The 19855-nt window shown below is 35.7% G+C and overlaps 1 protein-coding gene and 1 pseudogene across 1 annotated transcript; both read right to left on the bottom strand.

The window, feature by feature from the left end:
* Window positions 1-5750: 5750 nt before the first annotated feature.
* Window positions 5751-14283, bottom strand: LOC106001140 (annotated as a pseudogene).
* Window positions 14284-14727: 444 nt separating this feature from the next.
* On the bottom strand, window positions 14728-15669 carry LOC106001156 (olfactory receptor 4C15-like). The gene has a single exon (XM_013036285.1). It carries the CDS (start codon window positions 15661-15663, stop codon window positions 14728-14730), a length of 936 nt encoding a protein of 311 aa, XP_012891739.1. The 5' UTR covers window positions 15664-15669.
* Between the last annotated feature and the right edge of the window lie 4186 nt (window positions 15670-19855).

The raw sequence follows: 19855 nt of genomic DNA, 5'->3' as shown, positions 1-19855 counted from the left end.
TCAAGTGGTAGAGCGCTCGCCTTGAGCTGAAGAGCTGAGGGACAGCGCCCAGGCCCAGAGTTCAAGCCCCACGACCAACAAAAAAAAAAAAGAAATTCTGGTAGTTCTGTATATAAAATACATTTTTCTCTTCCAAAATAACAATGATGACTTTTCACATCCTCTGTGCTTATATGTAACATATGTTGACTTCAAACAAAAAAAAAGGATTTTATTCTAAGACTTTTTTTCATTCCATGTCTTGCCTTTACTAAAAGTGAAACTTTGAAAAGCTTTGGCTAATTACCTTTTTGTCGGTACATTTTTCATAGGATGTGAGAACAATGTAAATGTAAGACATGATGATATATTAAAACAAATCTACTTTTAATATATCAATATATCTTACATTATAGATATAAGATATTCTATTTTAATGTATTAAAACTGCATAATATCATCATTTAATAATGTTTCTGAGATCAAATGGTAGACATAATCTATCATGTTCATAGAAAACTGAAAGAAAAGAATTTTCTACATTCCCGAAAGAATTTTAAAAAGAATTACATACAATATCTTCATCCTAAAAGTTATGAGTTTGTTGCAAAAGAAATAATGAAACAGGTTTCCTTAGTTAGATTTACTGTCGGGCGCAAGTGTGGACATTGGAGAGAATGGAAAAATGACAAAAACCATTCCAAGTTACATCTAGAATGTTCATCAATATTTGAGAAAGAAATTCAGGCATTACAGCAAAATATGAAAATTCCAGTGACTATCTGTCATAGCACTATTATGGAGAGTTGATATGGTAGTATACAATACTGCTCTAGCTCTCAAGGAAAGAAATATCTGAAATGACAAACATGTTTAGTTATTTGACTCTTCAGGCTATCAAATGCTGAAGTCTAAACTGATAACTTTCCTGTATACAAAGCCTTGAGCTGAAAATACTCAAAGAAACAAGTGCCTGGACATTTCAAAGAAACACTGAATGCTTTCTCTCCTAGAATATAGCCTTGGATTAAAAGTCTAGACATGTAGAATAAAATCCCCTGCTTGGATATGATAATGCGATGGGCTGCTTTTGCTCTCTTATGGATGTTTGAGCCCCAAACAACTTTGAGTTCTAAAACTTTGAGTCTAAAATAGGCTTACAACAATATAACGAAAGACTGTATGAAGGCATCTAGGTCTGCCCATTTGAAATGTAACATTCATATTTCAAAAGGCTGCTTAATGAAAAGATACAACTTTAACCTATTTCATATTGAAAACTGCAAAACAGTGAGTTTGTTAATAGGCAGTGGACATATGCCAAGTATTTCTCTAGGGTGTAATTGGTTGGGGTCATAAGCAATACTGAGCTGACGAAGATGTCCTAGCTAGAGGTATCTTGCAACTCCAGTTACTGATCCTGGCTCATGCAGCAGAACAGGGAAAAGTACACACCCAGAGGTGTCTAGTTCACTGTGGTAGTTAGCTTTCCCTTGGTCTCTAAGGCTGATGCAACACTTAATTACTCAAAAAGTCTGCTGCCAAAACCATTTTCACACAAAAGGGAACTTTGTTGGAAAACTCCCCAGTGATAAATTTAAGCTGCCAGCAGTTTTTGGCAAGGAAAGAACTGAATTTGATTACTGAACAGCAGAAAAATGGCTTCTACTGGAAAGATGACAATTTCTGAAGTCATTCTCACCATACTTGTATGTAACTGCTGACTCCAATCGTCTGTCTAGTCACAAAACCTCTTTCCTTGTCCCCATCCATGAATTCATGATATGAACTCTCTCAAGGCTTCCACATTCTCACTCATGTCTGTGGGTCCATGGGAATTTTCTATTGTGTGTATATGGCTCTTCAGAGTATATCTTGCTGTATTTCTGTAGAGCAAGTTTTCAAGCTCTGTAACAAAGAAGAGTGAAGAGTATGCTCTTGTTTCATTCTTGCCTTTCAATGAAATTCTTTCATTCACTCATTAGAGTTAGTTGGCTATGTCTTTGTTGTATATACCCCTTATTTTGTTGAAGTAAATGCCTTTTATTCCCAGTCTGTTCATGACATTTATCACAAAGAGATATTGACTCTTCTTAAGGCTTAAGGAGTTTATGCTTCTGACCTTGCACTTCTAAACAGGTGTTCTACCACAAGACAGATCTCCAGACTTTTTTACACCATTTCTCTTCCTGCCTGAGTTCATACCACCTATATTTATGGCTGCTTGGAAGTTAGCCTAAGGATAACAGGTGTACATCACAGCAATCTAGTTATTGACATGAACTTCTTTAACCAGGCTGGCCTTGAACTGCGGTCAGCCCTATCAAATGACAGAATATGGTTTTTCCTCATGGATGAATAAAATTCCACTCCCAAGGGTGTTTCCACACATGACTCTGGTGAATAATGGAGCAAATAACATGAGCATGCATGTGCTCTTATTTTGCAAGCTTTGGGATAAATACCCAAGAATGGTAACATTCGATTATGGGTAGTTCATTTTTTGGTGTTTTAGGAATCTCCATATGCCTTCCATAATGGTTGCACTACATTCCTACCGACAGCATAATAGGGTTCTTTTTCCCTGAATCTTCCTAGTATGTATTGTTCATATTCTTCATGATGGCCATTCTTACTGGAATGAGATGAAAACCCAATGTTATTCTGAAATACAATAACCATTTTGTCTATGTTACATGCTTTTGCTCACTTTTACTGTTCATCCTGAAAAATGAATTTCTCAAGAATATTGTATCATTGGAAACCTGAGAACACAGGATGATTTTAAGATCATTCTTGTCTTCTAGGAACAACTTATTTGAGCAGAAGATGGTGTCAAAATGTTAAACACAGATTAATATCCTATCTTCAAGACAATTGCCAATTGACATGTTATTTATACTTACTGTATTTTTTCCTTCTAATCTCTCCTTATTCCTAAACTTTTCCATTTGCTTGAACTTTTTATGAAACCCTCTTATTATATATTTTTGTTGTTCGGGGTGGGGTGGTCATGGGTCTTGAACTCTGGGCCTGGGTGCTGTCTCTCAGCTCTTCAGTTCAAGGTTAGCACTCTACCTCTTGAGCCACAGCGCCACTTCCAGTTTTCTGAGTGGTTTATTGGAGATAAGAGTCTCACAGACTTTCCTGCCTAGGCTGACTTTGAACCACGATCCTTAGATCCTGAGGAGCTAGGATTACAGGCATGAGCCACAAGTGCCCGGCTTCATTGTACATTTTAAAGCTAATAAATCATAAGAAATTTGAAATATTTATCAATAAATGTTTTAAACTAATGAAACATTCATATATACATATGCCTATATTAATATAAATTATACATGTGTATATATATATATATATATATATGTGCATATTATAGGGACAGCCAGCAACTAATATTTGAAGTAAAGTCAGGATGATGGTCAAAACTGCTTCTAGGCTGCTGCAGCCCCCTGTGGTAATGAGATCAACTCCTGACTACAGATGCAATAAAGTCTGGAGAGGATACAGAATAGACCAGTCACACAACACTGAGCTAAAACCTAACACTGTTCAGATTTTCAGAGAAAAAAAAGAAAGAGAAAATAACTACTAACTTAAAGGCCAAAGGAGAAGCTATTACAAATAACTGACACATTACAACTAAAACTGCAATTTTTATTTGAAAGGTAATCAATCACATTTGCAGGAAAATAAGCTAAGCCAATGTCATGATAAATATTCAGACAAAGATCTGTTCTTAGAACAATGTAATATTCCTAAATAGTGACAGGAATAACTACATAGTATCCCTATCCCTACTGAGATTACAATTTAGTAATGATTTCTATCTCAACTTTCATTTTCTCTAATTCACTTGAACACAAGGGGGCACACAAATCATGTAGGAAGTGAAGTCACAAATCCTGGAGCCTAATCAAGACCAATTTTAACCTCACCAAGGAGGGTTTATAAATTTACCATTGTCTTCAGAAGTTGTTAACAGAGTGTGTGATATTTTAACCAAGATGTGTTCTTTCCTATGAGTTTTATTTGGAGACCCTATAACCAATCTCCCTTTAAGGTCATGACCTGAATCTCAAATGAGTTCTTGAATTTACTACAGCATCAGATTGCAGGTCCACAGTTCATTCATTCCTTCACAATCCTAAAGGACCGTTTCACATCTTTCCTGGAATTTCTAGAACATTGTACTGCAGTTGAGACTTTCAATTGCTTGTTCTAGTGGAAGATAGAGGCCAATGTTGATTTTAGGTGAAGGGGTAGGAATGTCAGAGCCACAAATGAGTTGTGTTACTGTACCAACAACCTAAATTAAAGGTTGGAATCAAAAGAGAAAAAAAGAAGGAAGACAGGGAGTGAGGAAAGGAGGGAGGCGGGGAAAGAAGGGAAATGAGAAGGGGATTCAATAAGGGACCTGAAATCATGGGTTAAACTCTTTTTAGATACCTCTTCAGCAGTTGATTCTAATCAGAGAGGATATACAGCTCTTGACTAATCAGAAAGGTTACCTCTTTCATGGCTCATGGAGTCTTAAGGTTTCAGTGTTTCTTTGAGAACAACATAAATTCTCTCTAATTTTACTCAAATTTAATAATTAGGTGAATTTCTGTCACTCATTTATCAGGCTAGACATGACAATGAAATGTTTTCACCAAGTTTTTATACTCTCTGATAAGTCTATACCATATCATAGGAATAGAAGAACAGAGAGAGGAATGTAGGGTGAATGTACACCTTGAATGTACACCTGTCAAAATGGAATCCGGAAACTTGAAAGTGGGTGGGAATGGAATAAATGTGCTGAAGAGAAGTATGGAAATCGTGATGATTGAAATTGCTATGTATACATATTTAGAGATAAGTTGAAGAATTAATTTAACAAAGTTATTCCATGTTAATGAATCTTGGATTGCAAAGATTTTAGGTTACAAGTTATATGATCAGGGAATGCCTTTGTGGTTTCCAAATCTGAATGGATCAACACAAAGCTCTATTAATTATAGTTGTCATTCTTAGATTTGACTTAGTGGATAAATTTACAGCACAGAAGTCATTTTCAAAAATGACAATTATTAATTCAATCAATTACATTACATTAATATATACATACATATTACTCTCACACTATGTCAATAATTCATATTAAATGTTTATTCTATCTGTAAGCAGTATTTTTGTACAAATATGTTATTTGGATTTATGAACTAGAGTTTGTACTTACATTTTAAATATGTGCTAAAACACTTTGAGAATTTTAAATTAAATAAATCATCCAGACATCAGTGGCTCATGTCTGTAATTCTCACTAATCAGAAGACTGAGATCTAAGGATCTTCTCTGAGATGTAAGATTCTACTCTGCCAACACTTGCCCAGGTCAGAATTATTCATTTATTTGATTAATTTAAAAATATTCATGTATTTGAAAAATACATATCATGTTTTCTTTTCATTATCTTGCACAAATTGAAGAAATAATTCTTGGTGAACATGGCATTGAAATCACAAGCCAGTCACTGCAATAATGTGACAGAATTTGATTGTGGGATGATGAAGTCTCTGAGTGTGCATTTTAAGTACAGCTAAAATTGTGCTAAAAATGTAAACCACAGAGTAAACTTTCTCACATGAACTTGAAAATGCAAAGTTGAGATGCACTAGTTCTCAGTTTTTGATTCCTGGGTGTTCCCAGAAAATCTAATTTCTCTCATGTTCATACAACACTAAGTTGCTACCAAAACATTCATTAGAATCCATCAACTGAAGTCATGCTTTCCTACACCATAACTTTCTCATGGCATTTTTTACTTCTGAATTTCTCAAAGTGTAGATCATAGAGCTGAGCAAGGGTGTTCCAAAAGTGTAAAACACAGCTACAATCTTGGCTCCTGGAAATGTAGTGACAGGGTGAGTGTAGGTGAATATGCATGGAACAAAGAATCAGACAATAATGACAATGTGGGAGGTACAAGTAGAGAGGGCCTGCCTTCTTCCTTCTGCACTTGGATTACTCAGAGAATGTAAAATGAAAATAGAGGAGATAAGAAAATTAACAAAACTTACTAGGCATATAGCTCCACTACTAAACACAATAAGCAGATTAATGGTGTAAGTGTCCATGCAGGCAAGTTTCAACAAAGGTTTCATGTCACAGAAAAAGTTATCAATAATATTGGGGCCACAAAAGCCAAGAATAACTTTGCTGAGGTCACATTAACCAGCATACCACACACACATTGGCTCATGATGCTTGTATACTACAGGGGTTTACAAATGGCCATGTAGTGATCAAAGTACATGAGGATGAGCACAAAGATCTCCATGTACCCAAAGAGATGCCCTGAAAAGATCTGAGTCATGCACTCATTGTAGGAAATGGTCTTCTTCTCAGAAATGGAATCCACAATCAACTTGGAGGCTGTGGTTGTGGAGAAGCAAGCATCAGCCAAGAGGAAAAAGTACATGGGACTCGCCAGTGTCTGGCTGGTTTTAATGCTCACCATGGTGAGAGAGTTTGCCACCAGAGTCATAAGGTAAAGAATAAAGAAGATGCCAAATACTGCTTTCTCCTTTCCGGCATCCTGAGTTAACCCAAACAGAATGAATTAAGTCACACTCTTGTTATTGATGACCTGATCAGCAGCTATAGGTGGGACATAGGTGACAAATGTGTAATTTACAAAAGAGAAGAAATGATACTTGAAGGAGGATTCTGGGCTAATCTAATGAATGGCTGGGCTCTCTTCACTGTTGTGCAAAATTTAACTGCCTTATAGTTGAACTAGAATCTGTAAGAATTTTTGTAAATCTACACACACCCAGGTTTCTGCAAGTAATCTGTCAACACACAGCTTTGACAAAACTATAGCATTTGAGGAATACAATAATTACATGACCTTCAGCGATGCTGATTCCTACTTGATTGGGAAGTGAAGAATTTTTCTTGTGCAGACAATCTGTCTGCTTGAAAACATAAACTTCATGTGGTTAATATAGAATGCAAATACTTGTTGTATATAGCTCAAATTTTTCAGAAGAATTTGAAGTTTTTAGATACACCATATGCACATAATAATGTATATTCATATAGTAATCTCTCATATAGTTGTCTCTGTTCTGAAATCTGAAAGACATTCCCATATGCTTAAACAATAATATTAACAGAGAATCCTTGCTGATGGAAACCTCAGTGGAGTTCACAAATATTTTTGTTTCTATTTTCTCCACTGCCTTTAGTATTTTGGATGATACATGTGTATCTTGTGTCTGGCAGTTTACTAACGGTCATAGGATAGCAAGTGCTTGATAATAATTTCATGTTGGCATACCTCAGTAAACCACTCTTAGTTTAAGTACAAAATTAAACTACTTCTACTAGAATATTGAGTTCCCCTGTGAATTGGACATAATATAATTTTCTAATATGTCAGTCACAATGGTTGTTTTACTGGACAGGCCATTTGTAACAGATTTTGTGAATTCCCAGGATTGTTTTGTTAGCCAACACTATTTACATTTGGAAAAATATGATATTATGTCCCTAATAGTAGCCATGTAGTTTATGTGATTAAAATCACCACATCATATTTTAATTTATGATTCTGTGTTCAACCTGTTACAATGATTATTTTTATATTGTCACAACTTCCATAATTTTATTACCAATGTAATGCTGTGAAAGCATGGAATTTATTGTGAGAAGTATATTTAATCATTTGTTCATGAAGATATGTACATTGTTTTCAATTTTTACTCTCGTGGACAATGCTATATATAAAATTTTACTAGCTACCCTAATGCAAGAAATAATTATCATTACTGAAAAATACATAAAGTATATAAAATATATTCACTATTTAACAAAATAAGACGTAAAATGCTGTATTATTCATACAGATAAATAATATGAGGACTCTGGCTAGCCATGTTCCAAGAACATGTCAGAAAAGCTTAGAAAAGGCATTTATCCATAATTCTATTCTTGATCCTTATAGAAAGATAACAGACTTCAAGTCAGGCATTTCCTCTTCACTTTCCCATCTCTCCTTCTTTTTGTCTCCTTTCTGTCACACGGAAAGGACAGTGGGACTTGAGACTTACAGTGATATATAAATACAACAAAATGATGACTGTGGTTTTCAAATGCAACTATGGAGATGCTCATCATGGCTTTCAAAATTTGCTTCCCTGTGCTACATCTTGGCTTCCCACTGTTCTCTGTGGCTCTGTTTATCCATACTCAAACCAGGCCTGATTCTTTCTGCTCCTCATAAATACACATCAACAGATGCATTCACTCTCTGGTTTTCTACATCTCATGGAATCTGTTGCCCTTTCCTCTGCTGTAACTTCCACTTTCCATCTTTATCAGCGTGTGTGTGAGATATATGTTCCTAACAATATCCTTGGCTCCTTTTAATGTCATAGTGTGTTTCCATTTTATTTTGTACCTTATAAGGCTAGGAGATAGAGTTGAGCAGAGATCAGAGAATATCTAGATCCAGATCCAGCCTTATGTTCCATAAAAATCTCTCTCTAACACTCCATCTTCCCTGCAAACTCTGTCACTCCACCCATCCTGGTGAGCCATCACAGTCTTAGATATCCACATACAAGTGGCAAAGAAAAACAGACATGCTCTGATCGTGTAGTGACAACTAATGAACAGTATTTTCAGGACTAGTCAATGAGACAAGCATCTTATACTGAAAAATAAGAAGTGAGGAACGAACAGAGAGTTTAAAGAAAGGATTGATGAGCACAGAGACAAATGCAATACAAAAATTATTATTTTGAACAAAAAAAAACATAGTAGCTGGGTGCTAGTGGCTCATGTCTAGCTCTCAGGAGGCTAAGATTTGAGGATGGCAGTCTGAAGCCAGTTTAGGCAGGAAAGTCTGTGAGACTCTTATCTCCAATTAACCACCAAAAAACTGGAAGTGGAGATGTGGCTCAAAGTGGAGATGTGGCTCAAAGTAATAGAGTGTTAGCCTTGAGCAAAAAAGCTTAGGGACAGCACCTAATCCCTGAGTTCAAGCCCCACAACTGACAAAAAAAATCATGGAAGATGGATTAGAAGATGAGACAGGGAAAACTGCTTTATACAAGAGTAAGCAAATAACCTTGATAAAAATAAAAGAACATTTTCTTCTGGTATAAAGAGGCTTTTTTCACTACCTTACATATGTAACAATAACATCACCTTGACAATAAAATTAAATTAAAAAGAACCATTAAAAAAAGAATTTTGTTCCTCTCCATTCTTTTTTTTTAAAAGCTCAACCCCATAAAGCAGCTGTAGTGAATAGGGTGATAATAACCAAGAACAGTATCATCAATATGCAGACACTAAGTACCATCAGCATCAATGCAAACTGACTCCCCAGGATCATTGTGTGTTGTTCATGTCCTAACCCCAAATAAAAGTGCTATAGTTATTAAATACTACTTTCACTGTGCCTGTATGTAGATCAGAATCAGGCTAGAGACGTCAATGAAGACAGAGATTAATCCATAAATATTGGCATCTTTCCATCATTGGGAGGAATACAGAATCATATGGCAGTGAGTGTCCCAAAACCCACTCATACATGGGAAGGAAGAGAAAGGTAATAGCTTACTTGTGCTTGAAACATACCTTTTGTCTTCTAAGTGAAGAGGTGAAATCCATTACAGAATTCATGGTTTCCTTGCTGGCTTTGGAAGTCCTTTGAAGATGATTTTTGGAGGGGGGGTACTAGGGCTTGAACCTAGGGTGTCAATCATTCAGATTTTTGCTCAAGGCTGGCCCTCTGCCACTTGAGCTATGCCTCCAGTTTCTGAAGATGAATTTTTAAGTAACCCTGCAACATGTAAATATTAACATAGTCTCTCTACTCTTGCTTTCTTTCACAGAATTTCTGGGAGAGATGAGATACTTACAGACTGACAGTCCCTCCTAGAAAAACTGAGTTAGACTCTACCTAAGTGTCTTAAATACTGGTATAAGGCTTCTATTTCTGTTTCTAGAATCTTCTGACAAGATGAAAATGCATACCCTCTTCAGTAGGGAGAAACACCTCTGAATTTGTCTCTACTGCTCTCACAAATATTCTCTGATAGAACATATAAACTAAACACTCATTTTTCTTCTGTCATATATGAATAGATCTTGCATAGAACTTCACAACTGCTCAGAAGAAAAAGTCCAGCAGTTCACTTCCTATTTCAACCTAAAGGATTTGCTAAGTGAGCTAGTTACCACTGTGATCCCAAGACCACAGTAAACCACAGAAGAACTACTCCCAGGGAAGGCTGTGAACAGAGAGATTCTGTCCCTGAGAGCCCATTCCCTACCTGTCCTAGAGCACAGCTGGCATTTATGCTACAGGGTGTTCATCCAGTCATGCTTCTTCCAAGTTACTTTGAGTTGTAGACTGTTAACTTACCCACAGCTTTAAGCCAAATCGTTTGATTTGATGTAGCCAAGCTCTAAGGCCAGGTAAAGAGCCAAATCAAAATGGAAGAATTGATTTCTACTTTTCTTATTTGTCTTTCTGTAACTTTAGTCACCTCTCTTTTCCTAGTTTCTACTTGCTGGAAAATTTATCATTAAATACATTAATAAGTCAAAATTGTTCATATTTATGAGAGGTCATTAGTCAAATATTAGTGGTACAAAATAATGTGGAGGAGTATGACATTATGACATTTTCACATGACTATGATGTGCTTTTTTTCTCTACTACACTTTTTTTGCCCCTTCCCCTTTCTACTGATTGTTTCCTTCTTTTTTATTAATGTGCTTGTGCTTGGCCTTGGGCTTTACCCCAAGGCCTAGGTTCAGCCCCTGAGCTTTACAGCTCAAGGCTAGTACTCTACCATATGACCCAAAGCTCCACTTTCATTTTTTTTTTTTTGGTGATAAGAGTGTCATAGACTTTCCTGTCCAGGCTAACTTCAAACTATGATCCTCAGATCTCCACCTCCTGAGCTATGATTACAAACATGAGCCAGCAGCACCTAGCTAGAATCCTTTCTGTTTTAATGTGTTCTTTTTTGTTATCTAGATTCCCCATGTGAGAGAAAATATCAGTTGTCTTTCTGAGTCTGGCTTATTTAATGTAACATAGCTATCTTTAGTTCCATCCAGTATCCTGAAAATGACATAATTTCATTTTTATTTATGTATAATACTAAATTTCATGTGTGCATCTGTAATATTTTCTTCATTCATTCATCAGTTAATGAGCCTAGGTTTATTTATAGAATACCTTTTAGTATCACTAATTGCAGCTCAAATTACTAATGAAAATTTGTGTTATATCTGGTAAATCAGTAGAGAAAAGAAAGATAAGCAAAAATAACAAAAGAAAGAAACGTTTGAATATCTTTTATTTTTTAATTGACAGTGATCATTCATGAACAATTAAATGTAGCATTGTAGCAGAACAATAGTGAGACTACGCCTTTGTGACTACTTTCACAGCAGAAGGTATTTATCCATTTTACTTACATCTTCAACAAACTGGCTCATCTTGATTTCTTTGTCTTCTGATGTACAGTATTTGCTTTTACTGTAAATCACTCACTTTCAGAACTATTATATTTCTTTCATACAGTTGCTGTGTGTGTGTGTGTGTGTGTGTGTATGTGTGTGTGTGTGTGCACTCATGTGCACTAATACTAAGACTTGAACTAAGAGCCTAGGCATGGTCCCTTAAGACTGGTGCTCTACTATGTAAGCCACAGCTCCATCAATGGCTTTTTGCTGGTAAATTGGGTAGTGTTTCACTTTCCTGCCTAGGCTGACTCAAACCACCATCCTCAGATCTCAGCCTCCTGAGTAACTAAGGTTATAGGTAGTACCTCACTCTCTTGTTGAATCTTTTGATTTGTGGATGCGTTGCTGCAATCTTTCTACATTGACCTTCACATATCATTCTTCCTGACCACACATTGATTTCTGTGTGCCAATTTCTGCATTATGTAAGGTCGTGGTTATGTTAAGAGGTTTCATCCTATCAACCTCTTCTTAACATATCTTATTTAGAAGTAAGATTATATTCACAAGTGTGGGGCTTAGGTTCATCAACATATTTTGAGGAAAGACAATTCTCTCTCATGGAAAATGGAGGCAATATTCTATTTTATTGGATTCAAAAGAGCTTCAGAATAAAAGTTTCTTCACCAAGAGTAGTCTTTATTTATGTGTGGGATGAGAAAATGAACAGAGAAAGGGAATAGTCATAGAAAACAATGTCTGGATTTGTTATTTTTCTTTTTTAGTATCAATGGAGAAAACGTTATAGAAATAGATAATTAAATTTTGTATTGTGTCAAAATATATAAAAGTATAAAAAGTATCATCATGATAGGCTGGCTAGTATCAGCAGTATCAGCTAGTATCAGCTAGTAACAGCAAACATTTTGCCAAATAAATCTCTAGTGAGTTTGTGTTAGCAATAGCTCTGAAGTTTGTTATGAGAATGTATGTCATAGATTCTTTCAGGGAAAGTTAAGTTCACTAAGTCCCTACTTTATTGATTACATCAATAAACCAAAGGTAAAATTATTTCCTAATATTTCCTACAACTCAGATAGATAGATAGATAGTAGATAGATAGATAAGAAGATAGATGCATAGATAGATACATAGCTCTATATAATGATTTACACCAATACAGACTAATATAGAGATAGAAAGACAGATAGATAGATACATACATACATACATACATAATAGATACATACATACATACATACATACATACATACATACATACATACATATATACATAGATAGATAGATTTATATGATTATAGAATGATAGGTAGATCTATTATCCATATAAATTATATAGCAGACAGAGAATGATGAGTACTGTTAAAACTAAAGTTTGTGTGGAAGATGCTCAATGAAAGCAAAGGTAGGAAGTTTATTTTTAAAATATAGACAAAGGAAAGTACAAATAAGTGAGCCATCATTATATTATAAATATATAATATTCTATAGACTCTAATATTAATCCCTGTGGTCTTCCCCAAAAAGATAAGGGAAATTTATATATCTTTTTTCATGTCTACACTGAGGAACAAAACTAAGAAAATGCTTTGTTTTATTTTGAAGGTGGCACAGAACATTAATTGATAAAATTATTATTTAGCATTTTTGCCCACATTATATAATTCATGAGTATTTTATTAGTGCATTTATAATAAAACAATTGGATTTTTTTCAGGTCATGGAGCCTGAACTCTGGGCCTGGGTGCTGTCCCTCAGCTCTTCAGCTCAAGGCTAGCACTCTACCACTTGAGCCACAGCAGCACTTCCAGCTCTTTCTGTTTATGTGGTGCTAAGGAATTGAACCGAGGGCCTCATGCATGCAAGGCAAGCACTCTACCACTGAGCCACCTTCCAAGCCCCACGATTGGATTTGTTTATATAAATACATTTATGGAGCCATATGGCTATCTGGAACAAACAAACCTTAAATAAGACATCTAAAATTGCATTTTATTAATGCTACGACAAAGAAATTGAAAGCCTTTTGTGTAAACAAGTTTATTCTTTCTAATGATTAGGATCCTATATAAATTAAGATGTCTAGTTTTATTTGTTTTAGTCATTCAGTGTGTTTACTTGAAGATTTATAGGCACATGCTAGTTACCACAAATGAGGGAAGCAATGAACTGTAACCCCTCTGTATATCAACCACACAAAAACAATAAAAATAAATAAACAATTTTATTCTTGGAGCCATAGTGCTGTCTGGAACTAACAAATAAGGTATCTAAGCTTAACGATCTATGGGCATTGATTATTATTTCAACAGAATCTTTTGTATTTACACAGTCCAAGGCAAGAAAATGAAAAATATCACCAAGGAAATGGAAGTGTACACTCCTCTTAAAAATCTATGCTTCAATTTGTGGTGTCTCTGGCTATAATTTCTCTGTAAGGAGGGAATTCACCTTCAATCTGGTGTTGCTGAGATAGCATTATTTCAAGAGGTTCCTCTGATTGTATGCAGATAATACATATTCATTTCTGGCTCCCTTACAGGATCTGCTCTACATATTTTCTCAGAGCACACTGGTGCTGATGGTGTGATTAACTGACAGGACAGCAGCATTTCATGCACAGGACTGGACATCAAATTGTATTTCTTGAGGAATTCAAGAAAAGAATCTTGAGCTCTTCAGCTTCATTAAGAAGAAACACTGTACCTGCTGATCTATCATCAAGTCGTGTACTACAAGATCACTCAAAGATGAGGTTCTTTGAGTTATTGGTGTCCGCCTGTTCTCAATCCTCATGGTTTTCCATCAGTACAGAGAACCCTTTTGTATTTTCCCCCCACTTTAAAGTTTGACTACATTTCTGATCCTCATAGCAAACATAGATTTGCTTCCCCTCACAAACATTTTAGAAAATCTGAGGTGAATGGCAAGTAGTCAGGTATATAACCTCTCTTTTCATTCTTTCTTGAGTTACTAGAGAAGAAAATTTCAATTTGGTTGTCTTTAATGTATGTTACTAGAGAAGAAAATTTCAATTTGGGGTTGTCTTTAATGTATGTTTATCTAAGTGGCTCAAAGGAGAGGCCTGAGGTGAAAATGAATGCAACATTTCTACCCCTCAAGGAGAGATTTTTCTATAGATTTTTTTCTCTAGAGTACATTATCATGGAAAACCACAAAGTGTACATCGAAAGCATTTTGACATCTTGAAACACAGGTTTCTTTATTTAAAAATAATGACTATTTTTCATCATTCACTACTACCAATTTCATCCACATTTTCCTCATGGCATTTTTCATGTCCTTATTCCTGAAAGTATAAATCATGGGATTGAGCAAGGGAGTTAGGATGGTATAAAGTATGGCCACCATTTTGTCAGAGGAAAAGGCAGACGGAGGCCTTGCATATATAAATATGCATGGGACAAAGAACAAAACCACCACAGCAATGTGCGATCCACAAGTAGACAGAGCTTTCCACCGCCCTTCAGCACTGTGAGCTCTCAGAGAAAACAAGATGATACCATAGGAGACAAGCAGCAAGGAAAAGATAATAATGCAGATAGACCCACTGTTGGCCACCACCAATAGACCGAAGACATGAGTGTCAGTGCACGCAAGCTTCAGCAAGGGGTACAAATCACACATGAAATGATCAATGATATTGGGACCACAGAAGGGCAGCTGGAGAGTAAAGAGAATCTGTATGATGGAATGCAGGAAGCCACCAGTCCAGGCTACCCCCACCAGAATGCCACAGAGCCTCCAGTTCATGATGGAAGAGTAGTGCAAGGGTTTGCAAATGGCCACATAGCGGTCATAGGCCATGGCGGTGAGGACAATGACTTCCACAGCAGCAAGGAAGTGCTCAGCAAAGATCTGTATCATGCAGCCTTCAAAGGAGATGGTTTTCCTCTCATAGAGGGAGTCTGCAAGCATCTTCGGTGTGATGACAGAGGAGAAGCATGCATCCAGGAAGGACAGGAAGGTCAGGAAGAAGTACATGGGGGAGCCCAGCAGTGCAGGGCTGCAGACAATGGTCACCACAATGAGCATGTTGCCCCCGACTGTTGCAATGTAGACAAAGAAAAATACAACAAAGACTATTTTTTGAACTTTAGGATTCTGTGAAAGACCCAAAAGGATGAACTCAGTCACCAGGCTCTGATTTTGCATATTCCTCAAGGAAAGAGCAAAGATAAAAGAGTAATCATGTCAATCTGGAGTTATCTAAAAACTTGTTTCCATGTGTTTATAAGGTTTTAGGCATCATAAGTTGGTGCATCCTCATGCAGACTCATCTTCAGGATTTGTTTGGCATTGAAAATATAAAGAATAGAAATATATTAAGAGTGGTACTTAGGTATCATGGAGAATGAAATTAGACATTACTTATCAACACACCAGTGTAGCCAGCTTCTCAGTACAGAGCCAGACAGCATGCACATGCAGTACTGGAGAAAATTATTTTTTTTTATTTCAAGGGTCTGTTTTGATCTGTCATTGTCAATGTGTTTCTTGAGCTCAGTTGTTGAAAAGTGTTCTGGTTATGATGAAACAAAGATTATTGTCTCTTAATTGACCTGCCAACAGCATAAAATGACAGAGGAATAACACCCACCATCAATTAACAGTCAGAGGGCCTTGTTTAGCAGCAGTTGAAGAATTTAGGAATAGTTCAGAAGGCATGTGAAAATTCCATTCTTTAACTTCTATAAAACTTTGTCACACTGTGGGGGAAGAACACACAAGAGGAAAAAAATCACATGGTACATTTTAGATACATTGAAAACAATAGCAAGAAAGAAAAAACAAGTTGTGTCCCTACCTTGGAGTTCATTTTACTTAATATTATCTTATAAAGTCATATGTACATAACTTTTGACCTTTTCTGCTTGTCTTTGACTTATACTAGTTATTTAAAATAAGAGAAACCATGGGACCTATGTTTTTTGAGCCTGGCTTACTTCACTTAATATAATTTTTTCCAAGTTTTTCCATTTCCTAACAAATGGGGCAATGTCATTCTTTCTGATGGAGGCATAGAACCTGTTTTCACTGTATTTGACATTGGTGCCCTGTATCTTGTATATACATTTTTCTAACTTGGGGAGGGGAAAGGAAATAACAAAATGCTGAAACAAGGATACAGGTTGACCCATTGTAACAATGAGATGTACAAGACATTATGTTGAAAACAAACTTTACAACTTGGGGTGGAGATTTGGGGAGTTTGGGAGGGAAGTGATAGTAGAGGAAAAACAAAGGAGTAGATAACAATGCTCGATAAGAAATGGACTCATTACCTCACTCATGTAACTGTAACCCCTCTTTACACTAATTTTACAATAAAAAAAAGTTTGTCACAAAATAGGCTAAAATGAGCTCATTCTCTATAAAACAGAATATGACTTGGAAAAGAATCTAGCCTTACACTTAATGCATAAGTACTTACCAAGTTTGAGATTTCAGTTAATTCATTTGTATACACTTGCTTACCACACAGTGTGCTTAGTTGTAGATTTATGGCACATTCTAGCTACCACAAATTGGAGAAACCAGGCCACCTGTTTCTCTAGAAATGCATGTTTCTACCATAACAAACGCTGGTAAGTGGTTGTGGTTGTCCTCATCTTGTCATTTATTTGCAAATGAAAAATAGGTTGTTTGATGGATTGCAATGCATAAATGGCATTTTTTGCATTCACAAATTAGAAGATTTAATATTATTAAGATGGCGCGACTCTCCAAAGCTATCCAGAAAGGTAATGTCCCTATCGAAACTTCAACAAGCACATAAATGGCATTTTTAATGCTTAACACTTTTAAATGTCTTTAGTAATCCCTATATATAATGTTTCTGCCCTCAGACCAACCTGCATATACTCCTATTTCAGATTGCCTCATGATTAAAAAAAAAATTAAGTAGAATTTGGGACTGGGAAGGTGGCTCAGTGGTAGAGTGCTTGCCTTGCATGCATGATAGCACCACATAAGGAGAAATAAGCTGGAAGTGGTGCTGTAGCTCAAGTGGTAGAGCACTAGCCTTGAGCTGAAGAGCTGAGGGACAGGGCTCAGGCCCAGTTCAGGCCCCACAACCGACCAAAAAAAAAAAGAGATAGAGGTTGAAAAAAAAAAGCCTGTACTATTCTGATAGGCCTTATCTCTAACTTCTTAATCTGGTAGATTTTAAGGACAATACCATTGTTGAATTAGATTAGATGCCTGTTTTTCAAATAAAAGAATTTCCAAAATTCATTTTACGAGACTATAGTGTGCTTGTGGTTTGTGTTGACATGTTTTTAATTTCAGCCATTTAAAATGCAATTTTTCTGATAATGCTGAGTTCTCATTGATTTAAACACAACACATAAAATTTTAATGGTGGAAAATAGTTAAGAAGCTAGTCAAGAGTAATGTATCCATTAGCATACCAAAAATCTTGACAAATATACCCATGATAATCTTAGATAACAAGGTCTTATGAAGCTGTCAATGTATTATATTTAAAAACATCGACTAGCCAGCTGGCTGCCAATGGTTCACACTCTAATCCTAACTACTCAGGAGGCTGAGATCTGAGGATCATGGTTTAAAGCCAGTCCATCAGACTCTTATCTTCAATTAGTCACAAAAGAAAGCCAGAGTAGAGCTGTAGCTCAAGAGGTAGAGCTCAATCCTTGCACAAAAGGAGCTACCGACAGACCTCAGGCACAGAGTTCAAGTTCCCAGGACCAGGTTTTGTAAAAAAAAGCATCTACTGTTTTATTTCAATTAATCTAAAACTTCTCCAAATAAAACATCAAGTAGAAAGAAAAATGTGCTTACTCTCTGCTATTGCAAAGATAGCAAACAGTTTCATGGTCTAATAGTCATGTGTCATTAAACAAACCATCCTGTTCCCAAGCTCTCTGATTCCACAGATGTATATGTGTTTTATATACTTGTTCTTTTAAGAATAAATCAAAAAAAAAAACCAAATACTGTAGCTCATGCCTGTAATCCTAGCAACTCAGGAGGCTCAGAGCTAAGGAGTGTGGTTCAAAGCCAACCCCAAGCAGGAAAGTCTATGAGAGTCTTATGTCCAAGTAGGTACCAAAAAACAGTGGAAGTGGAGCTGTGGTTCAACTGATAGAGTGCTAGGCTTGAACAAAACATCTCAGAAACAGAACCCAGACTGTGCATTCAAGCTCAGGACCAGCTTACAAAAGAAAAAAAGCAAATAGTTTGAATATTGAAATCATCATTATTCTCAGCAGTCTCTATATGCACAAAGATGAAAATTGAAAATGCATGCTCTAATAAGTACATCCATCCTAAAATTGCACTGTAATTGGTTCACTCAAGTAATACTTTAGGAAAACACATCAGAAAATAATTCCAGAATCCTAAATACGCTTATGTTGTTTATACTAATAACATAAACTCTAAAAATTTATCTAAACATCAGAAGAAATGAAGGCAATTTTATATTGGATGCTGATACACCGGCAATAATATTGAATAATGAAAATTGTATATGATAATATGTGTATGTAAATTTCTATCACATGCTGTTATAAGTAAAAATATACTAAAATATAAATGACCAAGTTTTTCAGAACATACTGTGATAAAGCAGAAGATCAATCTTTAAATATAACTTTTTAACCTACAAGCAAACAGATAAAATTCGACTTTTCATTTGTAATATGTATATCATGTTGCCATTATTAAGATACTTGAAATTAAAGGTCATGATTTAAACCTGGAGCAATTTTCTTTCACCTAAATTTCATTAAAAAGATGCAGTATTTGGACATAATTCACAACATATTACAATAAGAATATTAACTATTTCAAACCTTCCATAAATAGATAATATCATGGACCAAGTTCCTATTTTCCTGTACTCTGATAAGAAAAATTTCACATCTATAGTCTCTTATAAGAGTGGTTTATTGTTTACATTGCTCCCAAAACATCCTATGGCCTTACTTTTTTCAACAGTCCTATCTTTGAATATGATAAAGCTATGCCTGAGATTGTTCTGAGTTCCTGGAGCCTGAACTCTGAAATGAGCTCTGCACTGTCTTTTTGGTGGTAGTCTTGGGGAAGTCCTTGTTTCCCTACTATCTTCCTGGACCACAGTCTCCTTTCCATTAGTTTCAGCAACAGAAATAACTTCATTCTGCAAATCACAGAATTTCTGTGACATATTTAAAATAGTCTGAGTTATCAAAGAGATTAATGGTAATTTGAACATCGCAAAGTAGTGTTTTATGATTATATATCAAGCAATAAATTTCAGATGAATTTATATGTGCATACTGGTCACATTTACATGCCATTTACAAAAAAAATTTTTTTTAAACAATTTCTTTTGCCA

The sequence above is a fragment of the Dipodomys ordii genome, unplaced genomic scaffold (assembly GCF_000151885.1).
Source record: "Dipodomys ordii isolate 6190 unplaced genomic scaffold, Dord_2.0 Scaffold270, whole genome shotgun sequence".
NCBI lineage: Eukaryota > Metazoa > Chordata > Mammalia > Rodentia > Heteromyidae > Dipodomys > Dipodomys ordii.
The sequence above is the reverse complement of the archived record's forward strand: the minus strand, read 5'-3'. Positions and strand labels throughout refer to the sequence as shown.